The 25,084-nt window shown below is 39.6% G+C and overlaps 2 protein-coding genes across 3 annotated transcripts; both read right to left on the bottom strand.

The window, feature by feature from the left end:
• Positions 1-6,132: 6,132 nt before the first annotated feature.
• On the bottom strand, positions 6,133-10,452 carry LOC307010954 (serine/threonine-protein kinase pim-2-like). The gene is made up of 9 exons (XM_079636115.1): positions 9,694-10,452; positions 9,198-9,551; positions 8,511-8,702; positions 8,238-8,332; positions 8,026-8,076; positions 7,426-7,807; positions 7,148-7,327; positions 6,578-6,722; positions 6,133-6,264 (listed from the first exon to the last, which is right to left on the bottom strand). The coding sequence occupies exons 1-8, from the start codon at positions 9,851-9,853 to the stop codon at positions 6,619-6,621; spliced, it is 1,518 nt and encodes a 505-aa protein (XP_079492241.1). The 5' UTR covers positions 9,854-10,452; the 3' UTR covers positions 6,133-6,264; positions 6,578-6,618.
• Positions 10,453-19,818: 9,366 nt separating this feature from the next.
• LOC307010365 (serine/threonine-protein kinase pim-2-like) lies at positions 19,819-21,715 on the bottom strand. 2 transcript variants are annotated; one of them, XM_079634982.1, is made up of 4 exons: positions 21,453-21,715; positions 21,173-21,352; positions 20,603-20,747; positions 19,824-20,289 (listed from the first exon to the last, which is right to left on the bottom strand). In XM_079634982.1, exons 1-3 carry the CDS (start codon positions 21,706-21,708, stop codon positions 20,644-20,646), a joined length of 540 nt encoding a protein of 179 aa, XP_079491108.1. In that variant the 5' UTR covers positions 21,709-21,715; the 3' UTR covers positions 19,824-20,289; positions 20,603-20,643. The 2 variants fall into 2 exon arrangements, with proteins under 2 accessions (XP_079491109.1, XP_079491108.1); XM_079634983.1 differs by lacking the exon at positions 20,603-20,747 and having other exon boundaries at positions 19,819-20,289.
• Between the last annotated feature and the right edge of the window lie 3,369 nt (positions 21,716-25,084).

The raw sequence follows: 25,084 nt of genomic DNA, 5'->3' as shown, positions 1-25,084 counted from the left end.
TGCTCCTCTTCTCGATGATGTACGTTCCTCTGCTGCTAAAGCTCGACAACCCGCATAGCCACCTCTCCACATTCCCCACAGAGCGGGACAAAGATGGTGAGGACATGATGCCCGGTGGAGAATATGTGGAAGCGGCTGGAATATTCCAGACATTTTTAATAATATTAATAATCAATGTCAGTGGTGAGTGGTCACACCAAAATGTAACTTTAGTTTTTTCAACTTTCTATTTTCAATGACAAATCATTTATTAACTTTAATAAAAGCCTATTCTGACCTCTGCGAGAGCGTTTGGATGAAGTGGACGGACGTCCATCATCTGGGCTCTGCAACTCTCTCTTGCCGTGAGCCGGACCTGTGGACACAGAAACAAACTCACAAGACAGAGGTGTTAAATATCCAGGAATAAGCTCCTGGCTCTGGGTCGGGCCTGGCATCCTCCTTCAAACTGCAATAAAAACAATACAAATGAAATACAAAATACAATACAATAAAATATAATTCTCCTCAGAAATACCCCACCCCAAAAATAAATTAATAATAAAATAAAACGCCAAACCCCCTCTAAAATAAGAAAAGAACAATCAAATATTAGTCTCCTCAGAAAATAATATGATAAAACTATAAATAAAACTATGTAAAGGATATCATCCGGTCTCCTTCTAGAATAAAAGTCCTCCGAACAGTTTCAAAATCACAAGATCAGCACAGAAAATATTCAGCAAAAGTCTCTGAATTCGCCTCGTCTCTCAACCACCAGAAAGCGATCTAGCGTGTTGATATTCGCTTTGCCATAGCAACTAAAATTCGAATCGTTCATATGCATCATATCATAACAAGCGTCGCCATAGCAACTTAAATTCTAATCACTCATGTACGCGCACCTGAAGTCGCGTACATCGATGAATGTTATTGTTAAATAACCATTTATCACACTTTTATTTTTAAATAACCATTTAACAATATACAAATGTATAATTACTGCTTAGCTGAAAAATGGCAGTTGAAAATTCAACTGTTAAAGCATGAAATAATTATTAAATTATTACTAACCTTAAGGTACCGCGATTCAGTGAATATGACTTTGCTGTGGGTATATTATCAGTAATAAAATAAGCATGAAAAAATAGTTCAGAAATCAGAAATTCAGTAATCGTTCAGAAAAACAGTATCAGAAATTGAATAAAGGCCAATAATGAGTTTGCAAAAACTTACAGACCATGATTTTTTATATTTTAATGATATTGACAACATATTTGTCAAGTTGCAGAATTGACTCAATGTGTGTCCAATTTAAGAAGAGGCACTATGTAATTTGTCTTCTTTTATATAGTAACGTTACATATATTAATACTTCCATGATAAAGAGACACTTAAAAACTCATATTTCGCCTCAAGTTAAACTGAATTGTTTCATTTACCTTCTGTGTCCGGCCCACAACGCTTCCGTGACAGGACTTTTAAACAGCAAACAGGTAAAACAATATAAGGCATGATTTACATCGCAACCGGCTAGCCAACTCTGTCCAAATCCGTCCAAACTGCATCATAATTTTTTTTTTTTTTTTTTTCGTTTGAACGCCCTGAGAAATTATTTTTGTAATGATAAAAGCGAATTTAAATTCATCATGAAATAGATATTGGGCGTGGCTTTGCCTTGGAAGTCGAGAATGGTCCAATCACACAAGGCCAAAATATTCTAAAACAATTTTGATTCGCTTAAATCAAAAGTGGGAGGCTCTGCCACAAGGTCAATCTGAAACAAGCCAATTAGAGCTCAGCCTCAAGTCACATGCGTTTAAAAAAAAGTACGACATCCATTTGTCTATCACCCCTGCACACACTAAACGAACGAAATACAATTTTAAGTTTTTTATTATTAATAGGTAGGTACTAACATGATTACCAGTCGAATAGTACGACTAAATAATGTTATTTTAAAATTATTTTGCAATATATATTACACTTATGTTTAACATGTTGAAGTGCCCTTCTTCGTATATCCTACATTATCTCTTTATGTAGATTCAAAAATGTGTGCCGAGGTTGACAACATTTTATTTAAATTTATCTGGAGAGGCAAGGAAGATTATATTAAAAGGAAACCCATAATTACAAATGAATCAGAAAAAGGATTAAATGATTTTGACACTATTAATAATATAGGCTAGGCTTTGTGAGAATAATTTCCATGGTTTTTTATTCCCAATCTAATCTTTAAAAAAGATGGTGGTCTTGAATTTTTTACTTGCCTGTGATTTTAAATGCACTAAACTCCCAATTAATTTGTCTAATTTCCACAAAAAAAGTTTTGGATGCGTGGAAATTGGTCTACAAACACAATTTTTCTCCCCATTCCTGTGTTATTAGGAATTATAAATATATATTATTAAAAAACAAGACTACTTTTAAAGTGACTGGTTTAACAAAGGTTTAGTTTTTGTTACAGACTTATTCAATCAGTCAGGTGACCAATATAACTTAATAATCAATAATCTTAAAAGTCAATAATCTTGAGACAAATGTATCTTCAAAAGAATATTTTAAACTCATTACTTGTATTTCCCTGAAACTACTTTACCTTATATAAAATGAAAAGATGTATAATCCATAGACAGTATAAACTGGACACAGCGACCCCATAGGTTTCAACAGAGAAAAGTGAAGTCAATTAGAAGCACTCACTTCCTGATGACTGACCGTACTGCGCAGGCTCAAACTGAGCTTGACGACGTAGATGTGACGTGAGCAACCTGTCTGACAGCTGTAGGTCTTCTAGTAGCTGTGCCGAGAGAAATCTGAATCATTCCCTTCCGAATCTCGCAGAGACGGAGAGCGTGAGTATTAGCCGTCCATGAGCTAGCAGCAGGAGCAACTTTATGACTCTCTATGGGCTTCTCCCTTGACTTTATCGGACTTTATGCCTTCATGTCCCCCCGATTGCTTGCGAGCTTCTCCGCCTGTCTATGCGGTAATCTCTCGACTTGTGCGACAGAGTCGAGTGGTTATGACGCAATCGTTAGCCTATTTTTACAAAAACTGCTTCTACGGGGCCATAACGTAATATACAAGGTAATGGAGCATTTTATACCAAGATGCCTGTCTCTATGATCCGGTCTGTGAGCGACCTACCGGATGCCTCCACAAGTGAGGTAAATAATGTTAGAGACTCTGTTTAGGAAACAGACAGGTTGTTGGCAAGACTAAGTCAGTAAAATAGACCAGGTCAGCCTCCCTGGCGGCTTTATGTCCCCCTCAAAAAGTGACTGGACGGGACTCCTTTATGGACCCCCTGGCCATATTACCTTAAAGGAAGACCTTCCAAGGAAGCTGTTGGTTCCAAGCCTTTGAGCGGCCTTGGTAGGACTTCATTGTATCGGAGGCCTCTTTGAGGCTTAAAGCTTGGGCAGTGGCCGTAGGGAATACTGTCACTAGCTGCGTTTACATGGCTCAATCCGAATGAAATCAATCCGATTAAAGAATCCAAACAAGGTGTTTACATTGACGACAAATAAAGTAATCGGGTTGATGTGCGCGTTTACATGTCACAAGCTTTACATCTGATTTGATCGTTTTAGACATGCGCAGTTACGCACAATCAGTGCACTAGACGATTCCCGCCGCCGTTCCACGATGCGCATAACAGCCACCCTCTTACCATTGCTTTTTTTTAAAAAATTTTATTAGATTTAACATTTACGTACTTCAGCTGCTAATTAGGAGACGACGAGCGCGTGATGTTCTGTGCCGTGCTGCTTGTATTTATCAAGCAATTAAAATGCCTCTACCAGAGCCCAGAACAAGGCGTTTGTGGATGAAAGTCCGAAGCAAGTACTGGTGGGACAACGTTGTCTTGCACCACTTCACGGACGTGGAGTGGAAAGAAAATTTTAGGATAACACGACAGTCATTTATGACCCTATGTTCAATGGTAGAGGGGTACATGGCACCCGAGGAATACCGCACGCCATCTTCCCTTCAAAAACAACAGTGCGTCTTACGTCATTACGTCATTTCTACGTCATTGCACATGCGCATTCCTTTCAGATTTGGTTTTCAGTCCGATTAAGTGTTTACATGTTCTCTTGATCAGATTACAAAAGGAATAAACCACCCCTTTCAATCCGATCGAAATTTCAATCGGATCGAGCTCAATCAGATCAATTAAGGTGTTTACATGAAGGTTTTTCAATCCGATTGAGCCTTCAATCCGATTATAAGGGTCCATGTAAACGCAGCTACTGACAGCCTGTATGTGACCCCGAAGGGGAGTGTTTGGCATTTCAGTGAAACTACCATATCTGACGTTTTTGTCACAGCCATAATTTGGCACTCCCCTCAGCAAGGTGGGTTTGTATATCGATCCCCATAGCGTCATTGACGCAGTGCGAATTCACTTTAGAAAGGGAACGTCTGAGGCTACGACTGAGAACAGGGAACGATACACTGCGAAGCCAGCAATGCCTCTGGGATACCGGCTGAACAGTCCCTTCAGACGATAAGTGGATGACATGTTCTCTAGACGCCCGTTTTATACTTCCGGGTCGCACTAGTAGTGACGTCATAGGCTGTCGCCCATCAATAACGATTGCCATGATTGGATCAGCTTTCAGACACCGGTTCACGTGGAGGGTGTTCCCCATAGAGCTGGTAAGTCCCGCCCCCTCCGTAAAACCCCGCTGGACCTCAAAGTTGAAAAACCGTCAATGCAAGTGAATGGGAGAAAATAATTATTTTCTGGTCCCGTTCGAATTGTGCCATGAATGTGAACATATGTTGTCTGTGAATTTTTTATATAATCTTTCGTGTGAAAAATGCTACAATTTAGCGGGTAGAAGTTTGATACGGGTAGACTTTGTGTGAGAGCACTTTGTGGACTACAACTCTTCGCTGCTTTCGACGCGTTTGAAACGTCAACACCACTAGCTCACGGCTCTAGCTCACGACTCCCGCTAGACATGGCTGTGTCTTTGGTGCACTTCACCGCCTTCTTTCAGGGAGAGGACAAAATCGTTGAGGTTGGCGAAAACCACGGGTAAGTCAACTTTATGGGGTGACGTCACATAGGCGACATGTAGTCTTTCTCGTTATGTCTTTTCCACAACTGCTAGCCGACGAATCATACCGTATACTGTCAAACTTGTAACATGAAAGGTTATATAAAAAATTCACAGACAACATATGTTCACATTCATGGCACAATTCAAACGGGACCAGAAAATAATTATTTTCTCCCATTCACTTGCATTGACGGTTTTTCAACTTTGAGGTCCAGCGGGGTTTTACGGAAGGGGCGGGACTTACCAGCTCTATGGCGTCATCGACACAATGTCTCGTTCCCTGGTCTCGGGAAACATAGGTTACAGTTGTAGTTGTTACAGTTGTAACCCAAGACGTTATATTTATCATCCTTAGTGTGAACTTAGATTAATCAGTTAACTGAACTTAGTACCTGAACCTTGATTAATAAAAGCGATTAATAAAAGCTTAACAAAGTGACCTAAACATTTTACTAGTAATCACACGTTTTATGTGTAATTTTACATGTAACGTTACAATAAATCGTAGGTATAATTTAATTATTTTCGATTTCAGTTAATGCAGGTGGAGCTGGGAAAGGTGTATGGTTTCTGAAAGCTGCAACTATTACAAATGCTAACAAAGTGTTTGAAGGTTGAGCACGCAAGCTCATTGGCTACTGATACAGCAGGAACCAATCAGCTGTGCCCTACATTGCCTACAGTGCCCTTGACCATTATCTCTCTAATAATGCAAGAATAGCTTCTTTAACCTAAATAACCAACGAGAGTGTCATGCAAAAAATTATATTATTGCCCACAGACTCTCATTTATTATAGGGTGATTTTAGACAGGCTGTGTAAGTTTGCAACCATGTAGATATATTTTAAACCGTTTCACTTTAAAGGTTTCTCATAGGCTGAGACTGTTTAAAAGCATTTCTTCTTTTGGATTCATTGAAAGCATTTATTCAAAGGGGTCATATATACAGATTGGTTATTTGTAAAGCACTATATACATAAAGATGACTTGACTTGTCTTGACTTCTAAAACAAAGCAAATGTGGCTGTGATGACTTGATGTCTTCTTTCCCGTCTTCAGTCTCTCATGTTCTTGCTCAGATGTGGACAGGCTCTGATCTCCAGTGTGGCGGCTTGAGTTCCTGTCAGGATGGGGTTGGACTTGAGGCTTCAGGTCAAGTCTCAAGCTCGAGCCCTCCACCAAGGACAGCAAGTATGTTATTCCCTGTCCAATACAAAGATTTTATAAGCAAATCAACTCATGAATGTTTTTTTTTTGGTTTATTTTTTTTTTTAAAGCTGATTTACACAACAGAATTTAATTATAGCAATTGCATCACTTATTCTGTTATTTTCCTGTTTATTACCATGAAGCCGCTTTGAAACAATCTGTATTGTTTAAAGCACAATATAAATGAAGGTGACTTGACTATAAAAAGAACATTAAAATACAAATAAAATGAAAACCTCACTACAAATAATCCAGAATTGAAGACAAATGCTAATAATCCCACTCTGTCAGTTACACTTCCTCACACCTGAAATCACTGATCGGGTGAATCTCCTGAACGTCTCCATTCTACAGTAGATCATTTCTAATCCATTTATGTTGTAAGATCTGCTCTAACGTCGGGCGTTTAGTTGGATCCAGGGTTAGGCACTGGCTAATCAGATCACTGCATTCTGTACACATTTTATTAAGGAGAGAGCTGGTTAGTCATGACCATGTGACACTAATGCTGGCATGAAAACAGCATCTGAAACATGATTAATATAAGGTAAAGTGTTCTTTGTCTTTACTTTAAAGGTGAAGTATGTATTTGCTGCTGCACTAGTGTCACATTGCGAAATTACAAAATAAAGCGTATTTTTAAAAAACCTAGCAAATGCCTTTTGATGCATTACATCTTCCCCAACTCAAACATCACAAACGCAGCTCTTACGGGTTCTTTTCCCGTGGCTACGCCTGCAACAGTAGACACGGCACAAACTCTCACTATCCGTTTAACTATATATTCAAATTTGACATAATTCACCTTTAGCTGTTTCTGTACTGAGACTTTGCTTTATGTGTGTGTTTATCAATGTTATCAATATTATTCACTCACCATTGGATAAGTTGGAGTTCTGAAATGTAACTTTGGCTTCCTTGATTTCCGTTGGATTGTGAAAAGGAGGAACTGCGTTCACCATCTCGTACAGCAACACTCCTAGAGACCAGACATTTGATGGGACGGCGTGAAATCGAGGTTCTGTGAAGACTTCAGGTGGGCAGTAATCCAGTAATCCTGTAAGCAAGACATGTGCATTGTTGAGCATTTTTTTCAAAGTGACAAATAATCAGCAAGTCACTACATCCAGGTTTCCAAACTCCCAAAATGCTCACCAATGTATATGTAGCTGTCGTATCCATCACTACTGAGCAGCTGACCAGAGCCAAAGTCTATCAGCTTGAGCTCTAACGTGTCTTTCTTCAACAGGAAATTGTGCGCATGAACGTCATTGTGAAAAACGTCATGCTCAATGCAGTGTTGCACTGCCAGCACAGCCTGTCGCATGATGACCCGTGCTGTTGTTTCGTCCATTTGAGGATTACGAATGATGAAGTCCAGCAAGCTCTCGCAGGGTTCGGGATACTCCATCACCAGGGTGAATTTATGAGGGTGTTCAAACCAGTCGTGTAGTTGTATGGCGTAGGGGCTTATGGGTTCTTGCCTCATCATTAGCAGCAGCGCCACTTCTGTAATGAGAGGTTCGGGATGTCCAGGCTGGAGAAAAGTAGTAGACAGAAGGTTAGCTGGGTAAAAATCTGAAGAAAACTTAATTTTTAAATGTGTTATTCTTTGATTTTGGTAGATACGATCAACAGAGCCTTTCCAGGCTTATTTGTCTATCACATTTACACCTAATGCTTCCTACAGGTGTATTAACTACAGTAATCAGCACTTGAACAACTAAACACACATTCAGCTTTTGGCCAACTTACAATAGCAAGATAAAGATCGTTGCAAGTCTTGTGCATCCGCTTGATGGCAACCTGCAAAAACGAAAAACAATGTTCAATAACAGTAACAGCATTCAAGCGCCTGACCTTGCACATAATATTAACGATTTGAGCATCTGAATATTATGTGTATTAAATAAGTTTTGATGGATGCAAGAGCAAAATGTTTGTTTAATTCAGCAAAATTGCTTTACCTTTTTGCCATCAAATTTGCGTGTTCCCTCGAACACTCTTCCGAATCCTCCGGATCCAATCATCACTCCCGTGTTATAGAGAGACTCAAAGGAGTCTGAAAAACAAACAGGAAAATATGAGAAATATATGAGCCCGCTAGATGCTTTGTTTTGTGCTGGTGGAAAAAATCATATTAATATTCTCTGAAAACAAGCCTCAAGATATCTTTAGTGGAAACCAAGATGATAAAACTGTTTAAAATGATGTTAGAGAAATAATGACTGCAGATTTACCATGATTTGGCTCGACACCGGAGTAATCTGGATCAGAATCAGGCTCTGAGTCCAGATCTAGTGGAGGAACGAACGGCTCCACAACATCCACAGCTTTACTGTCACAACAGCTGCCGAACCAACTCTTCAAACTCCACACGTTCCTGAAGAAAGAACAAATTCTTCCCATCTTCTTACGTTTTCTAGGATTTTCTGAAACAAAGGGGGGGAAATTTAAGCATACACAAAAATTAGAAACATCTCTGACCTCACATTTAACATAAGTAATATAATATAAGCAATAATCATTTTATTTCACGATAATGATAATTATTTTTTTGTTATTTTATTTAATCTTTTATAAAAAAGAGAGCATACATTCCCAGGCCTCATTTGGCACAGTTCTGGCAATGGTAAAGGCCATATGAGCCAGGTCTTAAAATATATTTCACATTTATTTTTTATGAAATAAAATGTATTTAAATAAACATTGATTTTCATAAATACAGCAATGTCTTATTAAGACATAACGGTTTACATGAATACTGGTCACAACAGCCATTTTGACATAATTTTGTGTGTATTTTACCATTCAAGCGCAATACGTTGTGAAACAGAACTCAATCGGGATCGTATGCGGTCAGAGAAGCTGTCAGAAACTTGTCAGAAATGTTAAGCAGTCACCATTCTGCCTTATTTCAGTCTCACCTGTCGAGCTCTTGTTCACAGGTGAATCCTCTATGGCATCCTGAGCAGTCGGGACATTGGAAGTCTTCATTGGCTCGACGGGAACTTGACCAGGCAGTGGAGGACACATCAACTCAAAGCTGTTGAATCTGGACAAACTCCCGTTAAGACTGTTGGATCTGGACAAACTCCTGTTTCCGCCACTGCCCTGTTCATGTTGGCTCTCAGATCTGTTGTTACTGCTCCTCTTCTCGATGATGTACGTTCCTCTGCTGCTAAAGCTCGACAACCCGCATAGCCACCTCTCCACATTCCCCACAGAGCGGGACAAAGATGGTGAGGACATGATGCCCGGTGGAGAATATGTGGAAGCGGCTGGAATATTCCAGACATTTTTTATAATATTAATAATCAATGTCAGTGGTGAGTGGTCACACCAAAATGTAACTTTAGTTTTTTCAACTTTCTATTTTCAATGACAAATCATTTATTAACTTTAATAAAAGCCTATTCTGACCTCTGCGAGAGCGTTTGGATGAAGTGGACGGACGTCCATCATCTGGGCTCTGCAACTCTCTCTTGCCGTGAGCCGGACCTGTGGACACAGAAACAAACTCACAAGACAGAGGTGTTAAATATCCAGGAATAAGCTCCTGGCTCTGGGTCGGGCCTGGCATCCTCCTTCAAACTGCAATAAAAACAATACAAATGCAATACAAAATACAATACAATAAAATATAATTCTCCTCAGAAATACCCCACCCCAAAAATAAATTAATAATAAAATAAAACTCCAAACCCCCTCTAAAATAAGAAAAGAACAATCAAATATTAGTGTCCTCAGAAAATAATATGATACAACTATAAATAAAACTATGTAAAGGATATCATCCGGTCTCCTTCTAGAATAAAAGTCCTCCGAACAGTTTCAAAATCACAAGATCAGCACAGAAAATATTCAGCAAAAGTCTCTGAATTCGCCTCGTCTCTCAACCACCAGAAAGCGATCTAGCGTGTTGATATTCGCTTTGCCATAGCAACTAAAATTCGAATCGCTCATATGCATCATATCATAACAAGCGTCGCCATAGCAACTTAAATTCTAATCACTCATGTACGCGCACCTGAAGTCGCGTACATCGATGAATGTTATTGTTAAATAACCATTTATCACACTTTTATTTTTAAATAACCATTTAACAATATACAAATGTATAATTACTGCTTAGCTGAAAAATGGCAGTTGAAAATTCAACTGTTAAAGCATGAAATAATTATTAAATTATTACTAACCTCAAGTAACGTTACCGCGATTCAGTGAATATGACTTTGCTGTGGGTATATTATCAGTAATAAAATAAGCATGAAAAAATTGTTCAGAAATCAGAAATTCAGTAACGTTAATCGTTCAGAAAAACAGTATCAGAAATTGAATAAAGCCCAATAATGAGTTTGCAAAAACTTACAGACCATGATTTTTTTATATTTTAATGATATTGACAACACATTTGTCAAGTTGCAGAATTGACTCAATGTAACGTTATGTCCAATTTAAGAAGAGGCACTATGTAATTTGTCTTCTTTTATATAGTAACGTTACATATATTAATACTTCCATGATAAAGAGACACTTAAAAACTCATATTTCGCCTCAAGTTAAACTGAATTGTTTCATTTACCTTCTGTGTCCGGCCCACAACGCTTCCGTGACAGGACTTTTAAACAGCAAACAGGTAAAACAATAAAAGGCATGACTTACATCGCAACCGGCTAGCCAACTCTGTCCAAATCCGTCCAAACTGCATCATAGTTTTTTTTGTTTTTGTTTTTTTCGTTTGAACGCCCTGAGAAATTATTTTTGTAATGATAAAAGCGAATTTAAATTCATCATGAAATAGATATTGGGCGTGGCTTTGCCTTGGAAGTCGAGAATGGTCCAATCACACAAGGCCAAAATATTCTAAAACAATTTTGATTCGCTTAAATCAAAAGTGGGAGGCTCTGCCACAAGGTCAATCTGAAACAAGCCAATTAGAGCTCAGCCTCAAGTCACATGCGTTTAAAAAAAAGTACGACATCCATTTGTCTATCACCCCTGCACACACTAAACGAACGAAATACAATTTTAAGTTTTTTATTATTAATAGGAAGGTACTAACATGATTACCAGTCGAATAGTACGACTAAATAATGTTATTTTAAAATTATTTTGCAATATATATTACACTTATGTTTAACATGTTGAAGTGCCCTTCTTCGTATATCCTACATTATCTCTTTATGTAGATTCAAAAATGTGTGCCGAGGTTGACAACATTTTATTTAAATTTATCTGGAGAGGCAAGGAAGATTATATTAAAAGGAAACCCATAATTACAAATGAATCAGAAAAAGGATTAAATGATTTTGACACTATTAATAATATAGGCTTTGTGAGAATAATTTCCATGGTTCTTTATTCCCAATCTAATCTTTAAAAAATATGGTGGTCTTGAATTTTTTACTTGCCTGTGATTTTAAATGCACTAAACTCCCAATTAATTTGTCTAATTTTCACAAAAAAGTTTTGGATGCGTGGAAATTGGTCTACAAACACAATTTTTCTTCCCATTCCTGTGTTATTAGGAATAATAAATATATATTATTAAAAAACAAGACTACTTTTAAAGTGACTGGTTTAACAAAGGTTTAGCTTTTGTTACAGACTTATTCAATCAGTCAGGTGACCAATATAACTTAATAATCAATAATCTTAAAAGTCAATAATCTTGAGACAAATGTATTGTATTTCCCTGAAACTACTTTACCTTATATAAAATGAAAAGATGTATAAAACATAGACAGTATAACCTGGACACAGCGACCCCATAGGTTTCAACGGAGAAAAGTTAAGTCAATTAGAAGCACTCACTTCCTGATGGCTGACCGTACTGCGCAGCCTCAAACTGAGCTTGACGACGTAGATGTGACGTGAGCAACCTGTCTGACAGCTGTAGGTCTTCTAGTAGCTGTGCCGAGAGAAATCTGAATCATTCCCTTCCGAATCTCGCAGAGACGGAGAGCGTGAGTATTAGCCGTCCATGAGCTAGCAGCAGGAGCAACTTTATGACTCTCTATGGGCTTCTCCCTTGACTTTATCGGACTTTATGCCTCCCCCCCGATTGCTTGCGAGCTTCTCCGCCTGTCTATGCGGTAATCTCTCGACTTGTGCGACAGAGTCGAGTGGTTATGACGCAATCGTTAGCCTATTTTTACAGAAACTGCTTCTACGGGGCCATAACGTAATATACAAGGTAATGGAGCATTTTATACCAAGATGCCTGTCTCTATGATCCGGTCTGTGAGCGACCTACCGGAGGCAAATAATGTTAGAGACTCTGTTTAGGAAACAGACAGGTTGTTGGCAAGACTAAGTCAGTAAAATAGACCAGGTCAGCCTCCCTGGCGGCTCAAAAAGTGACTGGACGGGACTCCTTTATGGACCCCCTGGCCATATTACCTTAAAGGAACCCCTTCCAAGGAAGCTGTTGGTTCCAAGCCTTTGAGCGGCCTTGGTAGGACTTCATCGGAGGCCTCTTTGAGGCTTAAAGCTTGGGCAGTGGCCGTAGGGAATAGTGTCACTGACAGTATGTGACCCGAAGGGGAGTGTTTGGCATTTCAGTGAAACTACCATATCTGACGTTTTTGTCACAGCCATAATTTGGCACTCCCCTCAGCAAGGTGGGTTTGTATATCGATCCCCATAGCGTCATTGACGCAGTGCGAGTTCACTTTAGAAAGGGAACGTCTCAGGTTACGACTGAGAACAGGGAACGAGACACTGCGACGCCAGCAATGCCTCTGGGATACCGGCTGAACAGTGTTACGGCCAGCTCGTTTCGACCGTACATAAAGTATACAAGTACACTGAAAATGACTTGCAAGATTTTATTGGTCTTCAAAAATACAAATAACTTAATATAACGAAGTCTAGGGTTCAAAATCAAAGGGGTAAATCATAATCCAGATGGGGAGGAGAAAAAGGTTGGTATGGGTTGTAAACAACTAAAGGTTAGCAAGACAAGTGACTTCTCCAGAGGCCGTCAATCCCCTGGACGAAGTGAAGAGGAGTGTTTGAGTTCAAGGTTTTATCCTCTTTACAATCAAGTGGTGAACAGGTAACAGGGGTGTGCGATCTCCCACGCTCTCCAGAAAGAACACCGCCACCCGCAGGCGAGCAAGTAGAACGCAGGGTCGTAACACCTCCCTCCTAAAAAGAAAGATTCGGCAACGAATCTAAAATGACAAAGAAAAGACAGTTAAACACTACCCAGAACGAACACAATAAAAGTTCTGGTGGTCCAAAGGAACATCATCCTCTCTTCTTTCTTCAACACCTCTGGGCCCTAGAGATGCGAAGAAAAGGAACAAATGATGCAGAAACGATGTTACGCTCTGGAAAGTGTGTCAGCTATAACATTATCTTTTCCTCGAATATGTTTAATCTCGAGATGGAAAGGTTGTAAAATAAGACTCCATCGCATAAGTCGCTGATTTCGATTTCTCATCCGATTCAAAAACACCAAAGGATTATGATCTGTATAAATAATAATCGGTGCAGCAATTGACCCTAGATATATCTCAAAATGTTGTACAGCCAACACTAGGGCAAGAGCTTCTTTCTCAATGGTGGAATATACCTGTTGATGTCGATTAAATTTCTTAGAAAAGTAACTTACAGGTTCAACCTGGTTCGAATCCTCCTGCAGGAGAACAGCGCCCGCACCGCAAGCACTCGCATCAATTGCAAGACTAAAAGACTTTTCAAAATTCGGAGCTGTCAAAACAGGGGCACATGCCAGCAAAGCCTTACAATTTTCGAAAGCCTGCTGACAGGTCTCAGACCACTGAAAAGACAACTTCGGACTCAATAAATCGGTAAGAGGTGAGACTACACTGGCAAAATTGTTGCAAAAACTCCGATAATATCCCACCATGCCGAGAAATCGTCGCAATTCACGAGGAGTGGTGGGAGCTGGAAAGTTACAAATGGCTTCTACCTTAGTCTCAATGGGCTTTACACAACCATTTCCCACTACCTTACCCAAATAGGTAACGGTTGCCTTCGCGAATTCGGATTTAGCGAGATTGATTGTAAGATTAGCCTTTGCTAAACGAGAAAAGAGTTCTTTAATCTGGTTAAGATGCTCAGACCAGGAGGAACTATACAGCACGACGTCATCAAGATATGCCTCACATCCTGACATTCCATACAGTATACGGTTTACGAGTCGCTGGAAAGTCGCGGGTGCATTTCGAACTCCGAAAGGCATTACCGTATACTGCAGGAAAGCATCAGGCGTAACGAATGCAGATAACTCCTTCGCACGACTAGTCAAGGGCACCTGCCAATACCCCTTTAAGAGGTCGAATTTACTGACGTAACAGGCAGAGCCAACCTGATCGACGCAGTCATCAACTCGAGGTAAAGGGAAACAGTCCGGCTTTGTCACAGAGTTAAGTTTTCGATAATCTGTGCAGAATCGATACGAGCCATCAGGTTTATTTACTAAAACACAAGGAGAACTCCATGAACTGAAACTAGATTCAGCCAGATTATGAGCAAGCAGGTAGTTCACCTCTTGTTTCAGCAAATCTCTTTTAAAAGGATTGACTCGATAGGCGTTCTGTTTAACTGGACATGAGGTTCCTACGTCGATATCATGTTCTATGACGGAAGTGCGACCAGGAACATCAAGGAAAAGAGAGGGAAATGACATCACCAACTCAGTGACATCACTCCTCTCTTTCTCGTTCAGATAAGAAAGATGAGAGGTTAAGAAGAATCTCAGAGTTTTTAAGTCGCCCGTCGACCTTTTCCCGAGAAAGAAAACTCTCATCTTCATCAGCATTCTCTAAAGAATCCCCACTCGTGCTTCGAAAGAGAGGAGAAGATTCTGGAAAAGAGTCACAAGAGTTTACCACATTAACAGTAACAGAACGAACAGGAGCTATATACAATTTCAACAGGTTACTGTGACAGACTTGTACTTTTTTTCTCCGGTCAGGAGTATTCAACAAGTAATTGTTATCTGAAAGGCGTTTAGCTACACTGTAGGGGCCTGTAAATTTAGCCTGAAATGGGTTGGCAGGTAGAGGCAACAAAGCCAGTACTTGATCACCCACCTGAAACTCTCTCAACTTAGCTTTTCTGTCAAAATGTTGTTGCATTTTTATTTGAGACTTACTCAACTTCTTTTTAGCGAGAGCTCGTGCCTCATACAACCTACGTCGGAATCCACTCACAAAATCTGAAATGTTCTCAGAAGGTTTAAACGTTCGCCACTCCTCAGCTAACGCAGCCGTAGGTCCTCGCACTTCATGTCCGAACACCAATTCATTTGGGCTAAACCCAAGGCTTTCTTGGATTACCTCACGTATCGCTAATAACATCCACGGCAGACCTTCTTCCCAATCCGCATCGAGTTCCACACAATATGACCTCAAAAGGGACTTCAGGGTTTGATGAAACCTCTCAAGAACTCCTTGACTCTGTGGATGATAGGCACTAGAAATATTGTGGTGTACTCGAAGTTGACGCAGGGCTTTTGAGAACTGTTTTGACATAAAGTTCGAACCCTGATCGGATTGAATAACTTTGGGTATTCCAAAGGTTGACAAAATTAGTGAGGGCCTTCAAGACAGATTTTGTAGTGATGGACCTTAACGGATAAGCAGCAGGATAACGAGTAGTCTGGCACATGACAGTTAGAAGGTATTGATGACCAGCCTTAGACCGGGGCAAAGGACCAACACAGTCAATTATCAAATGCTCGAAAGGAGTGGAAACGACGGAGATAGGCTGCAACGGAGCAACAGGCACTTTTTGATTTGGCTTACCGGTGATCTGGCATGTATGACAAGATCGAATATGTTTTGCCACATCTCGTTTTACTTTAGGCCAATAGAACTGCCGCAAGACCCGATCGTACGTTTTACGAACTCCGGTATGACCAGCAAGTCCTTGATGAGCCAAATTCAACACAGAGTCTCTCACTGTAAAAGGAATCACAATCTGAGTTTTAGGTTCTAGAGAAACATCTTTATGCAGGACCACGGTCCGACAAAGCAGACCATCATCAAGAAAGTACGAAGAGGACAGAGCATCAGAACACTTCTTAGACCCTGCTGCAGAGAATAAAGGTCTAAGAGTGTCATCGCTCTGTTGAGCTCGAATTAAATCCTCTCGAGAGATCTGTAACAAAGTCAAAGAATAGTCATCAACATCAGAGAGATCAACAGTGGGTTTTTCAAGAGTGGATAGAACCTCAGATGTTTCAGCAGATTCACTTTGCAGCACTGTTGAATCTTTCTGGTCAGAAGACAACGAAGGACAGGACTTCAGGTCTCTCTGCTCAGGACATTTAGACCCATCAGATCCTAGCTCACCTGAATTAACAGTATAAAAGAAAGTGTCATGCAGTGGAACTTCAACTTGATTTTCAGATAATGGTTTAGCCATTGATCGAGTAACTGCACAAGCTGGAAACAAATCAGGAAATTCTCTACAATTATCAACATCAGGTTTCCTAGGTGTACATGCTATTAGATTTATCACTAGAACTAGATAAATGACGATCTTTCTCATCAAGAGTATCAACAATGAATGGCGAAGTAGAAACCAAAGCAACAGGTTTCGACAATCTTTCTTTCTTCTTCAGAATAAGACAGTCAGATATTTTATGACCAGGCTTTTTACAATAAAAGCAAACCATGTCTCGAGAAAGTGCCGATTTACTAGAATGTTCAGCAACTGTCGCTCTAATATTCCTACTCAGCACAGGAGACTTTGTCTTAGGTTGAAAGCAAAACTTAGACTTACTCATATCGTTGGTTTTAAGACCGACTGAACTGAATGACCCACGATGGGTTAACACAAATTCATCAGCCATGATAGCAGCTTCAGAAAGTGTATTCACCTTGTGTTCAGTGAGATGCGTAGCTACAGCACGAGGAACACAATGTTTAAACTCCTCTAAGAGCACTAATTCTCTTAACTGCTCTTTAGTTGTAACTTTCATTGAAGTGCACCAACGATCAAATAAGTTCTCTTTTTCTCTTGCAAATTCAACATGAGTACATTCATCAACTTTAGTCAAATTCCTAAATTTTTGACGATATGCCTCAGGCACGAGTTCATATGCATGCAACACAGCAGATTTCACAACATCATACTCACCACTCTGTTCCAGTGAGAGTGCAGAATAAACTTCCTGAGCTTTACCTGTGAACACACACTGCAACAATAAAGTCCAAAAGCTTTTCGGCCATTTCATGGACAAAGCAACACGTTCAAAGTGATAGAAATATTTATCCACTTCCTTTTCAGAAAATGGCGGCACCAATCTCATATTTCTGTGAACATCAAACACAGGTTCACCTGCATTGTCAAGCCGTGGAACAGGAGGCACATTCGCTTGTGAATCTTCAGCTGTCTTTGCTGCCAACTCCAACTCCAACTTTTTTAACTGAAACTCTCTCATCCCGATCTCTCTCTAACTGAAACGCTCTTTCATCCCGTTCCTTCTCCAACTCAAGTTCCAGTTTTTGCACAGTTAATTGCTGTTCTAATTCTCTCGCAGCGAACTCTCTCTCTAGCGCTCTCTCCTTCGCAGCGCGATCCTCACGCTCAGTGCGGATTTTCACTGCATCTAAATACAACTGCTTCTCCTGCAATGACATATCTGGAAATTCTCTCACTTTCGTAAACATCAAGAGGAGTAGACACAGACGATTCACTGGGAATAAACTCAGCGCCTACCTCTAAAACTCCTCTATCAGCAAGTGATCGCTTCAAAGTAGTCACAATAGTTTCCTTCAGCCTCTTCTCTTGAGAAGTAAGATCGACACTGAAGCGTTCAGCGATTTGCACCAACTGCTCCTTTGTACAACTCTCAAGCAAAGCTTCTGAGGGACACGCAAAGAAATCTTCGAGCACCGAAGACATTTTATTCGTATGTATACCTACAATAACACAAACGAAACCACTAAATCACACACGTGAGACACTGTTTACCAAAAATACAACTCCCACAAATCACTGCTTCGAAGAGAAACTACGTCACCGTAATACGCAACCTATACTCATTCACAAAACTTCCAAAGACTTCCCACAAGTCAAAACACAGTGTAAGCGCGAAAATAAACCGCTCTATACACACAAATGCAACGATTTACCTTTATATATTTTTGTAGAATGGATTGTCCGTTTACAATATGAGAAAACTCCAGCTCCTAACTCAGAAAACACTAACTAAATCCTACCTGGTCTTCAGAGATGTACCGGGCTCGGGGCGACATTAAACGCTGAGCTCCGCGACAATCAGTCAAACTGAAAGTCCGGAAGCGTACCCCCTACAGAGAGTTAGTCTCCACCCAGGATAACCTCCAAAAACAAGAAAGGCAAAATAACAAAACAAAACAACAAACAGTGCTCCGTCGGAAGGATTGTATTCACAATCCAGCTGGAAACACTCTAACTAACCAGAGTTTCTCATTTATAGAAGGTAACCATTCACAAAAACATACACACATACAACCCATACTTACCAACGTTTCCTATCCCCATAGGATCCAGGTCGAGATCCCCAATTTATGTTACGGCCAGCTCGTTTCGACCGTACATAAAGTATACAAGTACACTGAAAATGACTTGCAAGATTTTATTGGTCTTCAAAAATACAAATAACTTAATATAACGAAGTCTAGGGTTCAAAATCAAAGGGGTAAATCATAATCCAGATGGGGAGGAGAAAAAGGTTGGTATGGGTTGTAAACAACTAAAGGTTAGCAAGACAAGTGACTTCTCCAGAGGCCGTCAATCCCCTGGACGAAGTGAAGAGGAGTGTTTGAGTTCAAGGTTTTATCCTCTTTACAATCAAGTGGTGAACAGGTAACAGGGGTGTGCGATCTCCCACGCTCTCCAGAAAGAACACCGCCACCCGCAGGCGAGCAAGTAGAACGCAGGGTCGTAACAACAGTCCCTTCAGACGATAAGTGGATGACATGTTCTCTAGACGCCCGTTTTATACTTCCGGGTCGCACTAGTAGTGACGTCATAGGCTGTCGCCCATCAATAACGATTGCCATGATTGGATCAGCTTTCAGACACCGGTTCACATGGAGGGCGTTCCCCATAGCGTCATTGACACAATGTCTCGTTCCCTGGTCTCGGGGAACATAGGTTACAGTTGTAACCCAAGACGTTATAGTTATCATCCTTAGTGTGAACTTAGATTAATCAGTTAACTGAACTAGTACCTGAACCTTGATTAATAAAAGCGATTAATAAAAGCTTATCAAAGTGACCTGAACATTTTACTAGTAATCACACGTTTTATGTGTAATTTTAAATGTAAAGTTGCAATAAATCATAGGTATAATTTAATTATTTTCGATTTCAGTTAATGCAGGTGGAGCTGGGAAAGGTGTATGGTTTCTGAAAGCTGCAACTATTACAAATGCTAACAAAGTGTTTGAAGGTTGAGCACGCAACCTCATTGGCTACTGATACAGCAGGAACCAATCAGCTGTGCCCTACATTGCCTACAGTGCCCTTGACCATTATCTTTCTAATAATGCAAGAATAGCTTCTTTAACCTAAATAACCAACGAGTGTGTCATGCAAAAAAATATATTATTGCCCACAGACTCTAGTCTCATTTATTATAGGGTGATGTTTTAGACAGGCTGTGTAAGTTTGCAACCATGTAGATATATTTTAAACCGTTTCACTTTAAAGGTTTCTCATAGGCTGAGACTGTTTAAAAGCATTTCTTCTTTTGGATTCATTGAAAGCATTTATTCAAAGGGGTCATATATACAGATTGGTTATTTGTAAAGCACTATATACATAAAGATGACTTGTCTTGACTTCTAAAACAAAGCAAATGTGGCTGTGATGACTTGATGTCTTCTTTCCAGTCTTCAGTCTCTCATGTTCTTGCTCAGATGTGGACAGGCTCTGATCTCCAGTGTGGCGGCTTGAGTTCCTGTCAGGATGGGGTTGGACTTGAGGCTTCAGGTCAAGTCTCAAGCTCGAGCCCTCCACCAAGGACAGCAAGTATGTTATTCCCTGTCCAATACAAAGATTTTATAAGCAAATCAACTCATGAATGTTTTTTTTTTGGTTTATAATTTTTTTTAAAGCTGATTTACACAACAGAATTTAATTATTGCAATTGCATCACTTATTCTGTTATTTTCCTGTTTATTACCATGAAGCCGCTTTGAAACAATCTGTATTGTTTAAAGCACAATATAAATGAAGGTGACTTGACTATAAAAAGAACATTAAAAGAAAAAGAAATTGAAAACCTCACTACAAATAATCCAGAATTGAAGACAAATGCTAATAATCCCACTCTGTCTGTTACACTTCCTCACACCTGAAATCACTGATCGGGTGAATCTCCTGAACGTCTCCATTCTACAGTCGATCATTTCTAATCCATTTATGTTGTAAGATCTGTTCTAACGTCGGGCGTTTAGTTGGATCCAGGGTTAGGCACTGGCTAATCAGATCACTGCATTCTGTACACATTTTATTAAGGAGAGAGCTGGTTAGTCATGACCATGTGACACTAATGTAGGCATGAAAACAGCATCTGAAACATGATTAATATAAGGTAAAGTGTTCTTTGTCTTTACTTCAAAGGTGAAGTATGTATTTGCTGCTGCACTAGTGGCACATTGCGAAATTACAAAATAAAGCGTATTTTCAAAAAACCTAGCAAACGCCTTTTGATGCATTACATCTTCCCCAACTCAAACATCACAAACGCAGCTCTTACGGGTTCTTTTCCCGTGGCTCCGCCGGCAACAGTAGCCACGGCGCAAACTCTCACTATACGTTTAACTATATATTAAAATTTGACATAATTCACCTTTAGCTGTTTCTGTACTGAGACTTTGCTTTATGTGTGTGTTTATCAATGTTATCAATATTATTCACTCACCTTTGGATAAGTTGGAGTTCTGAAATGTAACTTTGGCTTCTTTGATTTCCGCTGGATTGTGAAAAGGAGGAACTGCGTTCACCATCTCGTACAGCAACACTCCAAGAGACCAGACATTTGATGGGACGGCGTGAAATCGAGGTTCTGTGAAGACTTCAGGTGGGCAGTAATCCAGTAATCCTGTAAGCAAGACATTTGTGCAGTGTTGAGCATTTTTTTCAAAGTGACAAATAATCAGCAAGTCACTACATCCAGGTTTCCAAACTCCCAAAATACTCACCAATGTATATGTAGCTGTCGTAGCCATCACTACTGAGCAGCTGACCAGAGCCAAAGTCTATCAGCTTGAGCTCTAACGTGTCTTTCTTCAACAGGAAATTGTGCGCATGAACGTCATTGTGAAAAACGTCATGCTCAATGCAGTGTTGCACTGCCAGCACAGCCTGTCGCATGATGACCCGTGCTGTTGTTTCGTCCATTTGAGGATTACGAATGATGAAGTCCAGCAAGCTCTCGCAGGGTTCGGGATACTCCATCACCAGGGTGAATTTATGAGGGTGTTCAAACCAGTCATGTAGTTGTATGGCGTAGGGGCTTATGGGTTCTTGCCTCATCATTAGGAGCAGCGCCACTTCTGTAATGAGAGGTTCGGGATGTCCAGGCTGGAGAAAAGTAGTAGACAGAAGGTTAGCTGGGTAAAAATCTGAAGAAAACATCATTTTTAAATTTGGCCAACTTACAATAGCAAGATAAAGATCGTTGCAAGTCTTGTGCATCCGCTTGATGGCAACCTGCAAAACCGAAAAAGAAAAACAATGTTCAATAACAGTAACAGCATTCAAGCGCCTGACCTTGCACATAATATTAACGATTTGAGCATCTGAATATTATGTGTATTAAATAAGTTTTGATGGATGCAAGAGCAAAATGTTTGTTCAATTCAGCAAAATTGCTTTACCTTTTTGCCATCAAATTTGCGTGTTCCCTCGAACACTCTTCCGAATCCTCCGCATCCAATCATCACTCCCGCGTTATAGAGAGACTCAAAGGAGTCTGAAAAACAAACAGGAAAATATGAGAAATATATGAGCCCGCTAGATGCTTTGTTTTGTGCTGGTGGAAAAAATCATATTAATATTCTCTGAAAACAAGCCTCAAGATATCTTTAGTGGAAACCAAGATGATAAAACTGTTTAAAACGATGTTTGAGAAATAATGACTGCAGATTTACCATGATTTGGCTCGACACCGGAGTAATCTGGATCAGAATCAGGCTCTGAGTCCAGATCTAGTGGAGGAACGAACGGCTCCACAACATCCACAGCTTTACTGTCACAACAGCTGCCGAACCAACTCTTCAAACTCCACACGTTCCTGAAGAAAGAACAAATTCTTCCCATCTTCTTACGTTTTCTAGGATTTTCTGAAACAAAGGGGGGAAATTTAAGCATACACAAAAATTAGAAACATCTCTGACCTCACATTTAACATAAGTAATATAATATAAGTATTAATCATTTTATTTCACGATAATGATAATTATTTTTTTGTTATTTTATTTAATCTTTTATAAAAAAGAGAGCATACATTCCCAGGCCTCATTTGGCACAGTTCTGGCAATGGTAAAGGTCATATGAGCCATGTCTTAAAATATATTTCACATTTATTTTTTATGAAATATAATGTATTTAAATAAACATTGATTTTCATAAATACAGCAATGTCTTATTAAGACGTAACGGTTTACATGAATACTGGTCACAACAGCCATTTTGACATAATTTTGTGTGTATTTGACCGTTCAAGCGCAATACGTTGTGAAACAGAACTCAATCGGGATCGTATGCGGTCTGAGAAGCTGTCAGAAACTTGTCAGAAAATGTTAAGCAGTCACCATTCTGCCTTATTTCAGTCTCACCTGTCGAGCTCTTGTTCACAGGTGAATCCTCTATGGCATCCTGAGCAGTCGGGACATTAGAAGTCTTCATTGGCTCGACGGGAACTTGACCAGGCAGTGGAGGACACATCAACTCAAAGCTGTTGGATCTGGACAAACTCCTGTTTCCGCCACTGCCCTGTTCATGTTGGCTCTCAGATCTGTTGTTACTGCTCCTCTTCTCGATGATGTACGTTCCTCTGCTGCTAAAGCTCGACAACCCGCATAGCCACCTCTCCACATTCCCCACAGAGCGGGACAAAGATGGTGAGGACATGATGCCCGGTGGAGAATATGTGGAAGTGGCTGGAATATTCCAGACATTTTTTATAATATTAATAATCAATGTCAGTGGTGAGTGGTCACACCAAAATGTAACTTTAGTTTTTTCAACTTTCTATTTTCAATGACAAATCATTTATTAACTTTAATAAAAGCCTATTCTGACCTCCGCGAGAGCGTTTGGATGAAGTGGACGGACGTCCATCATCTGGGCTCTGCAACTCTCTCTTCCCGTGAGCCGGACCTGTGGACACAGAAACAAACTCACAAGACAGAGGTGTTAAATATCCAGGAATAAGCTCCTGGCTCTGGGTCGGGCCTGGCATCCTCCTTCAAACTGCAATAAAAACAATACAAATGCAATACAAAATACAATACAATAAAATATAATTCTCCTCAGAAATACCCCACCCCAAAAATAAATTAATAATAAAATAAAACGCCAAACCCCCTCTAAAATAAGAAAAGAACAATCAAATATTAGTCTCCTCAGAAAATAATATGATAAAACTATAAATAAAACTATGTAAAGGATATCATCCGGTCTCCTTCTAGAATAAAAGTCCTCCGAACAGTTTCAAAATCACAAGATCAGCACAGAATAATTCAGCAAAAGTCTCTGAATTCGCCTCGTCTCTCAACCACCAGAAAGCGATCTAGCGTGTTGATATTCGCTTTGCCATAGCAACTAAAATTCGAATCGCTCATATGCATCATATCATAACAAGCGTCGCCATAGCAACTTAAATTCTAATCACTCATGTACGCGCACCTGAAGTCGCGTACATCGATGAATGTTATTGTTAAATAACCATTTATCACACTTTTATTTTTAAATAACCATTTAACAATATACAAATGTATAATTACTGCTTAGCTGAAAAATGGCAGTTGAAAATTCAACTGTTAAAGCATGAAATAATTATTAAATTATTACTAACCTTAAGGTAACGTTACCGCGATTCAGTGAATATGACTTTGCTGTGGGTATATTATCAGTAATAAAATAAGCATGAAAAAATAGTTCAGAAATCAGAAATTCAGTAATCGTTCAGAAAAACAGTATCAGAAATTGAATAAAGGCCAATAATGAGTTTGCAAAAACTTACAGACCATGATTTTTTATATTTTAATGATATTGACAACATATTTGTCAAGTTGCAGAATTGACTCAATGTGTGTCCAATTTAAGAAGAGGCACTATGTAATTTGTCTTCTTTTATATAGTAACGTTACATATATTAATACTTCCATGATAAAGAGACACTTAAAAACTCATATTTCTCCTCAAGTTAAACTGAATTGTTTCATTTACCTTCTGTGTCCGGCCCACAACGCTTCCGTGACAGGACTTTTAAACAGCAAACAGGTAAAACAATAAAAGGCATGATTTACATCGCAACCGGCTAGCCAACTCTGTCCAAATCCGTCCAAACTGCATCATAGTTTTTTTTTTTTTTTTTTTTCGTTTGAACGCCCTGAGAAATTATTTTTGTAATGATAAAAGCGAATTTAAATTCATCATGAAATAGATATTGGGCGTGGCTTTGCCTTGGAAGTCGAGAATGGTCCAATCACACAAGGCCAAAATATTCTAAAACAATTTTGATTCGCTTAAATCAAAAGTGGGAGGCTCTGCCACAAGGTCAATCTGAAACAAGCCAATTAGAGCTCAGCCTCAAGTCACATGCGTT

Source organism: Phoxinus phoxinus (assembly GCF_949152265.1).
Source record: "Phoxinus phoxinus genome assembly, chromosome: 14".
In the NCBI taxonomy this organism is placed as follows: domain Eukaryota; kingdom Metazoa; phylum Chordata; class Actinopteri; order Cypriniformes; family Leuciscidae; genus Phoxinus; species Phoxinus phoxinus.
The sequence above is the reverse complement of the archived record's forward strand: the minus strand, read 5'-3'. Positions and strand labels throughout refer to the sequence as shown.

Bases quoted from the DNA above. Each gene is read 5' to 3' on its own strand.
- LOC307010954 (XM_079636115.1), bottom strand. From the start codon at position 9,853: ATGCCAGGCCCGACCCAGAGCCAGGAGCTTATTCCTGGATATTTAACA. The intron at 7,808-8,025 runs GTAAGTTGGCCA...ACTTTTCTCCAG, and splicing joins ACGATCTTTATCTTGCTATT to CCTGGACATCCCGAACCTCT. The intron at 6,723-7,147 runs GTGAGTGAATAA...AAATGTGTACAG, and splicing joins GAACTCCAACTTATCCAATG to AATGCAGTGATCTGATTAGC.
- LOC307010365 (XM_079634982.1), bottom strand. From the start codon at position 21,708: ATGGAGTATCCCGAACCCTGCGAGAGCTTGCTGGACTTCATCATTCGT. The intron at 21,353-21,452 runs GTGAGTATTTTG...TCTTGCTTACAG, and splicing joins CGACAGCTACATATACATTG to GATTACTGGATTACTGCCCA. The intron at 20,748-21,172 runs GTGAGTGAATAA...AAATGTGTACAG, and splicing joins GAACTCCAACTTATCCAAAG to AATGCAGTGATCTGATTAGC.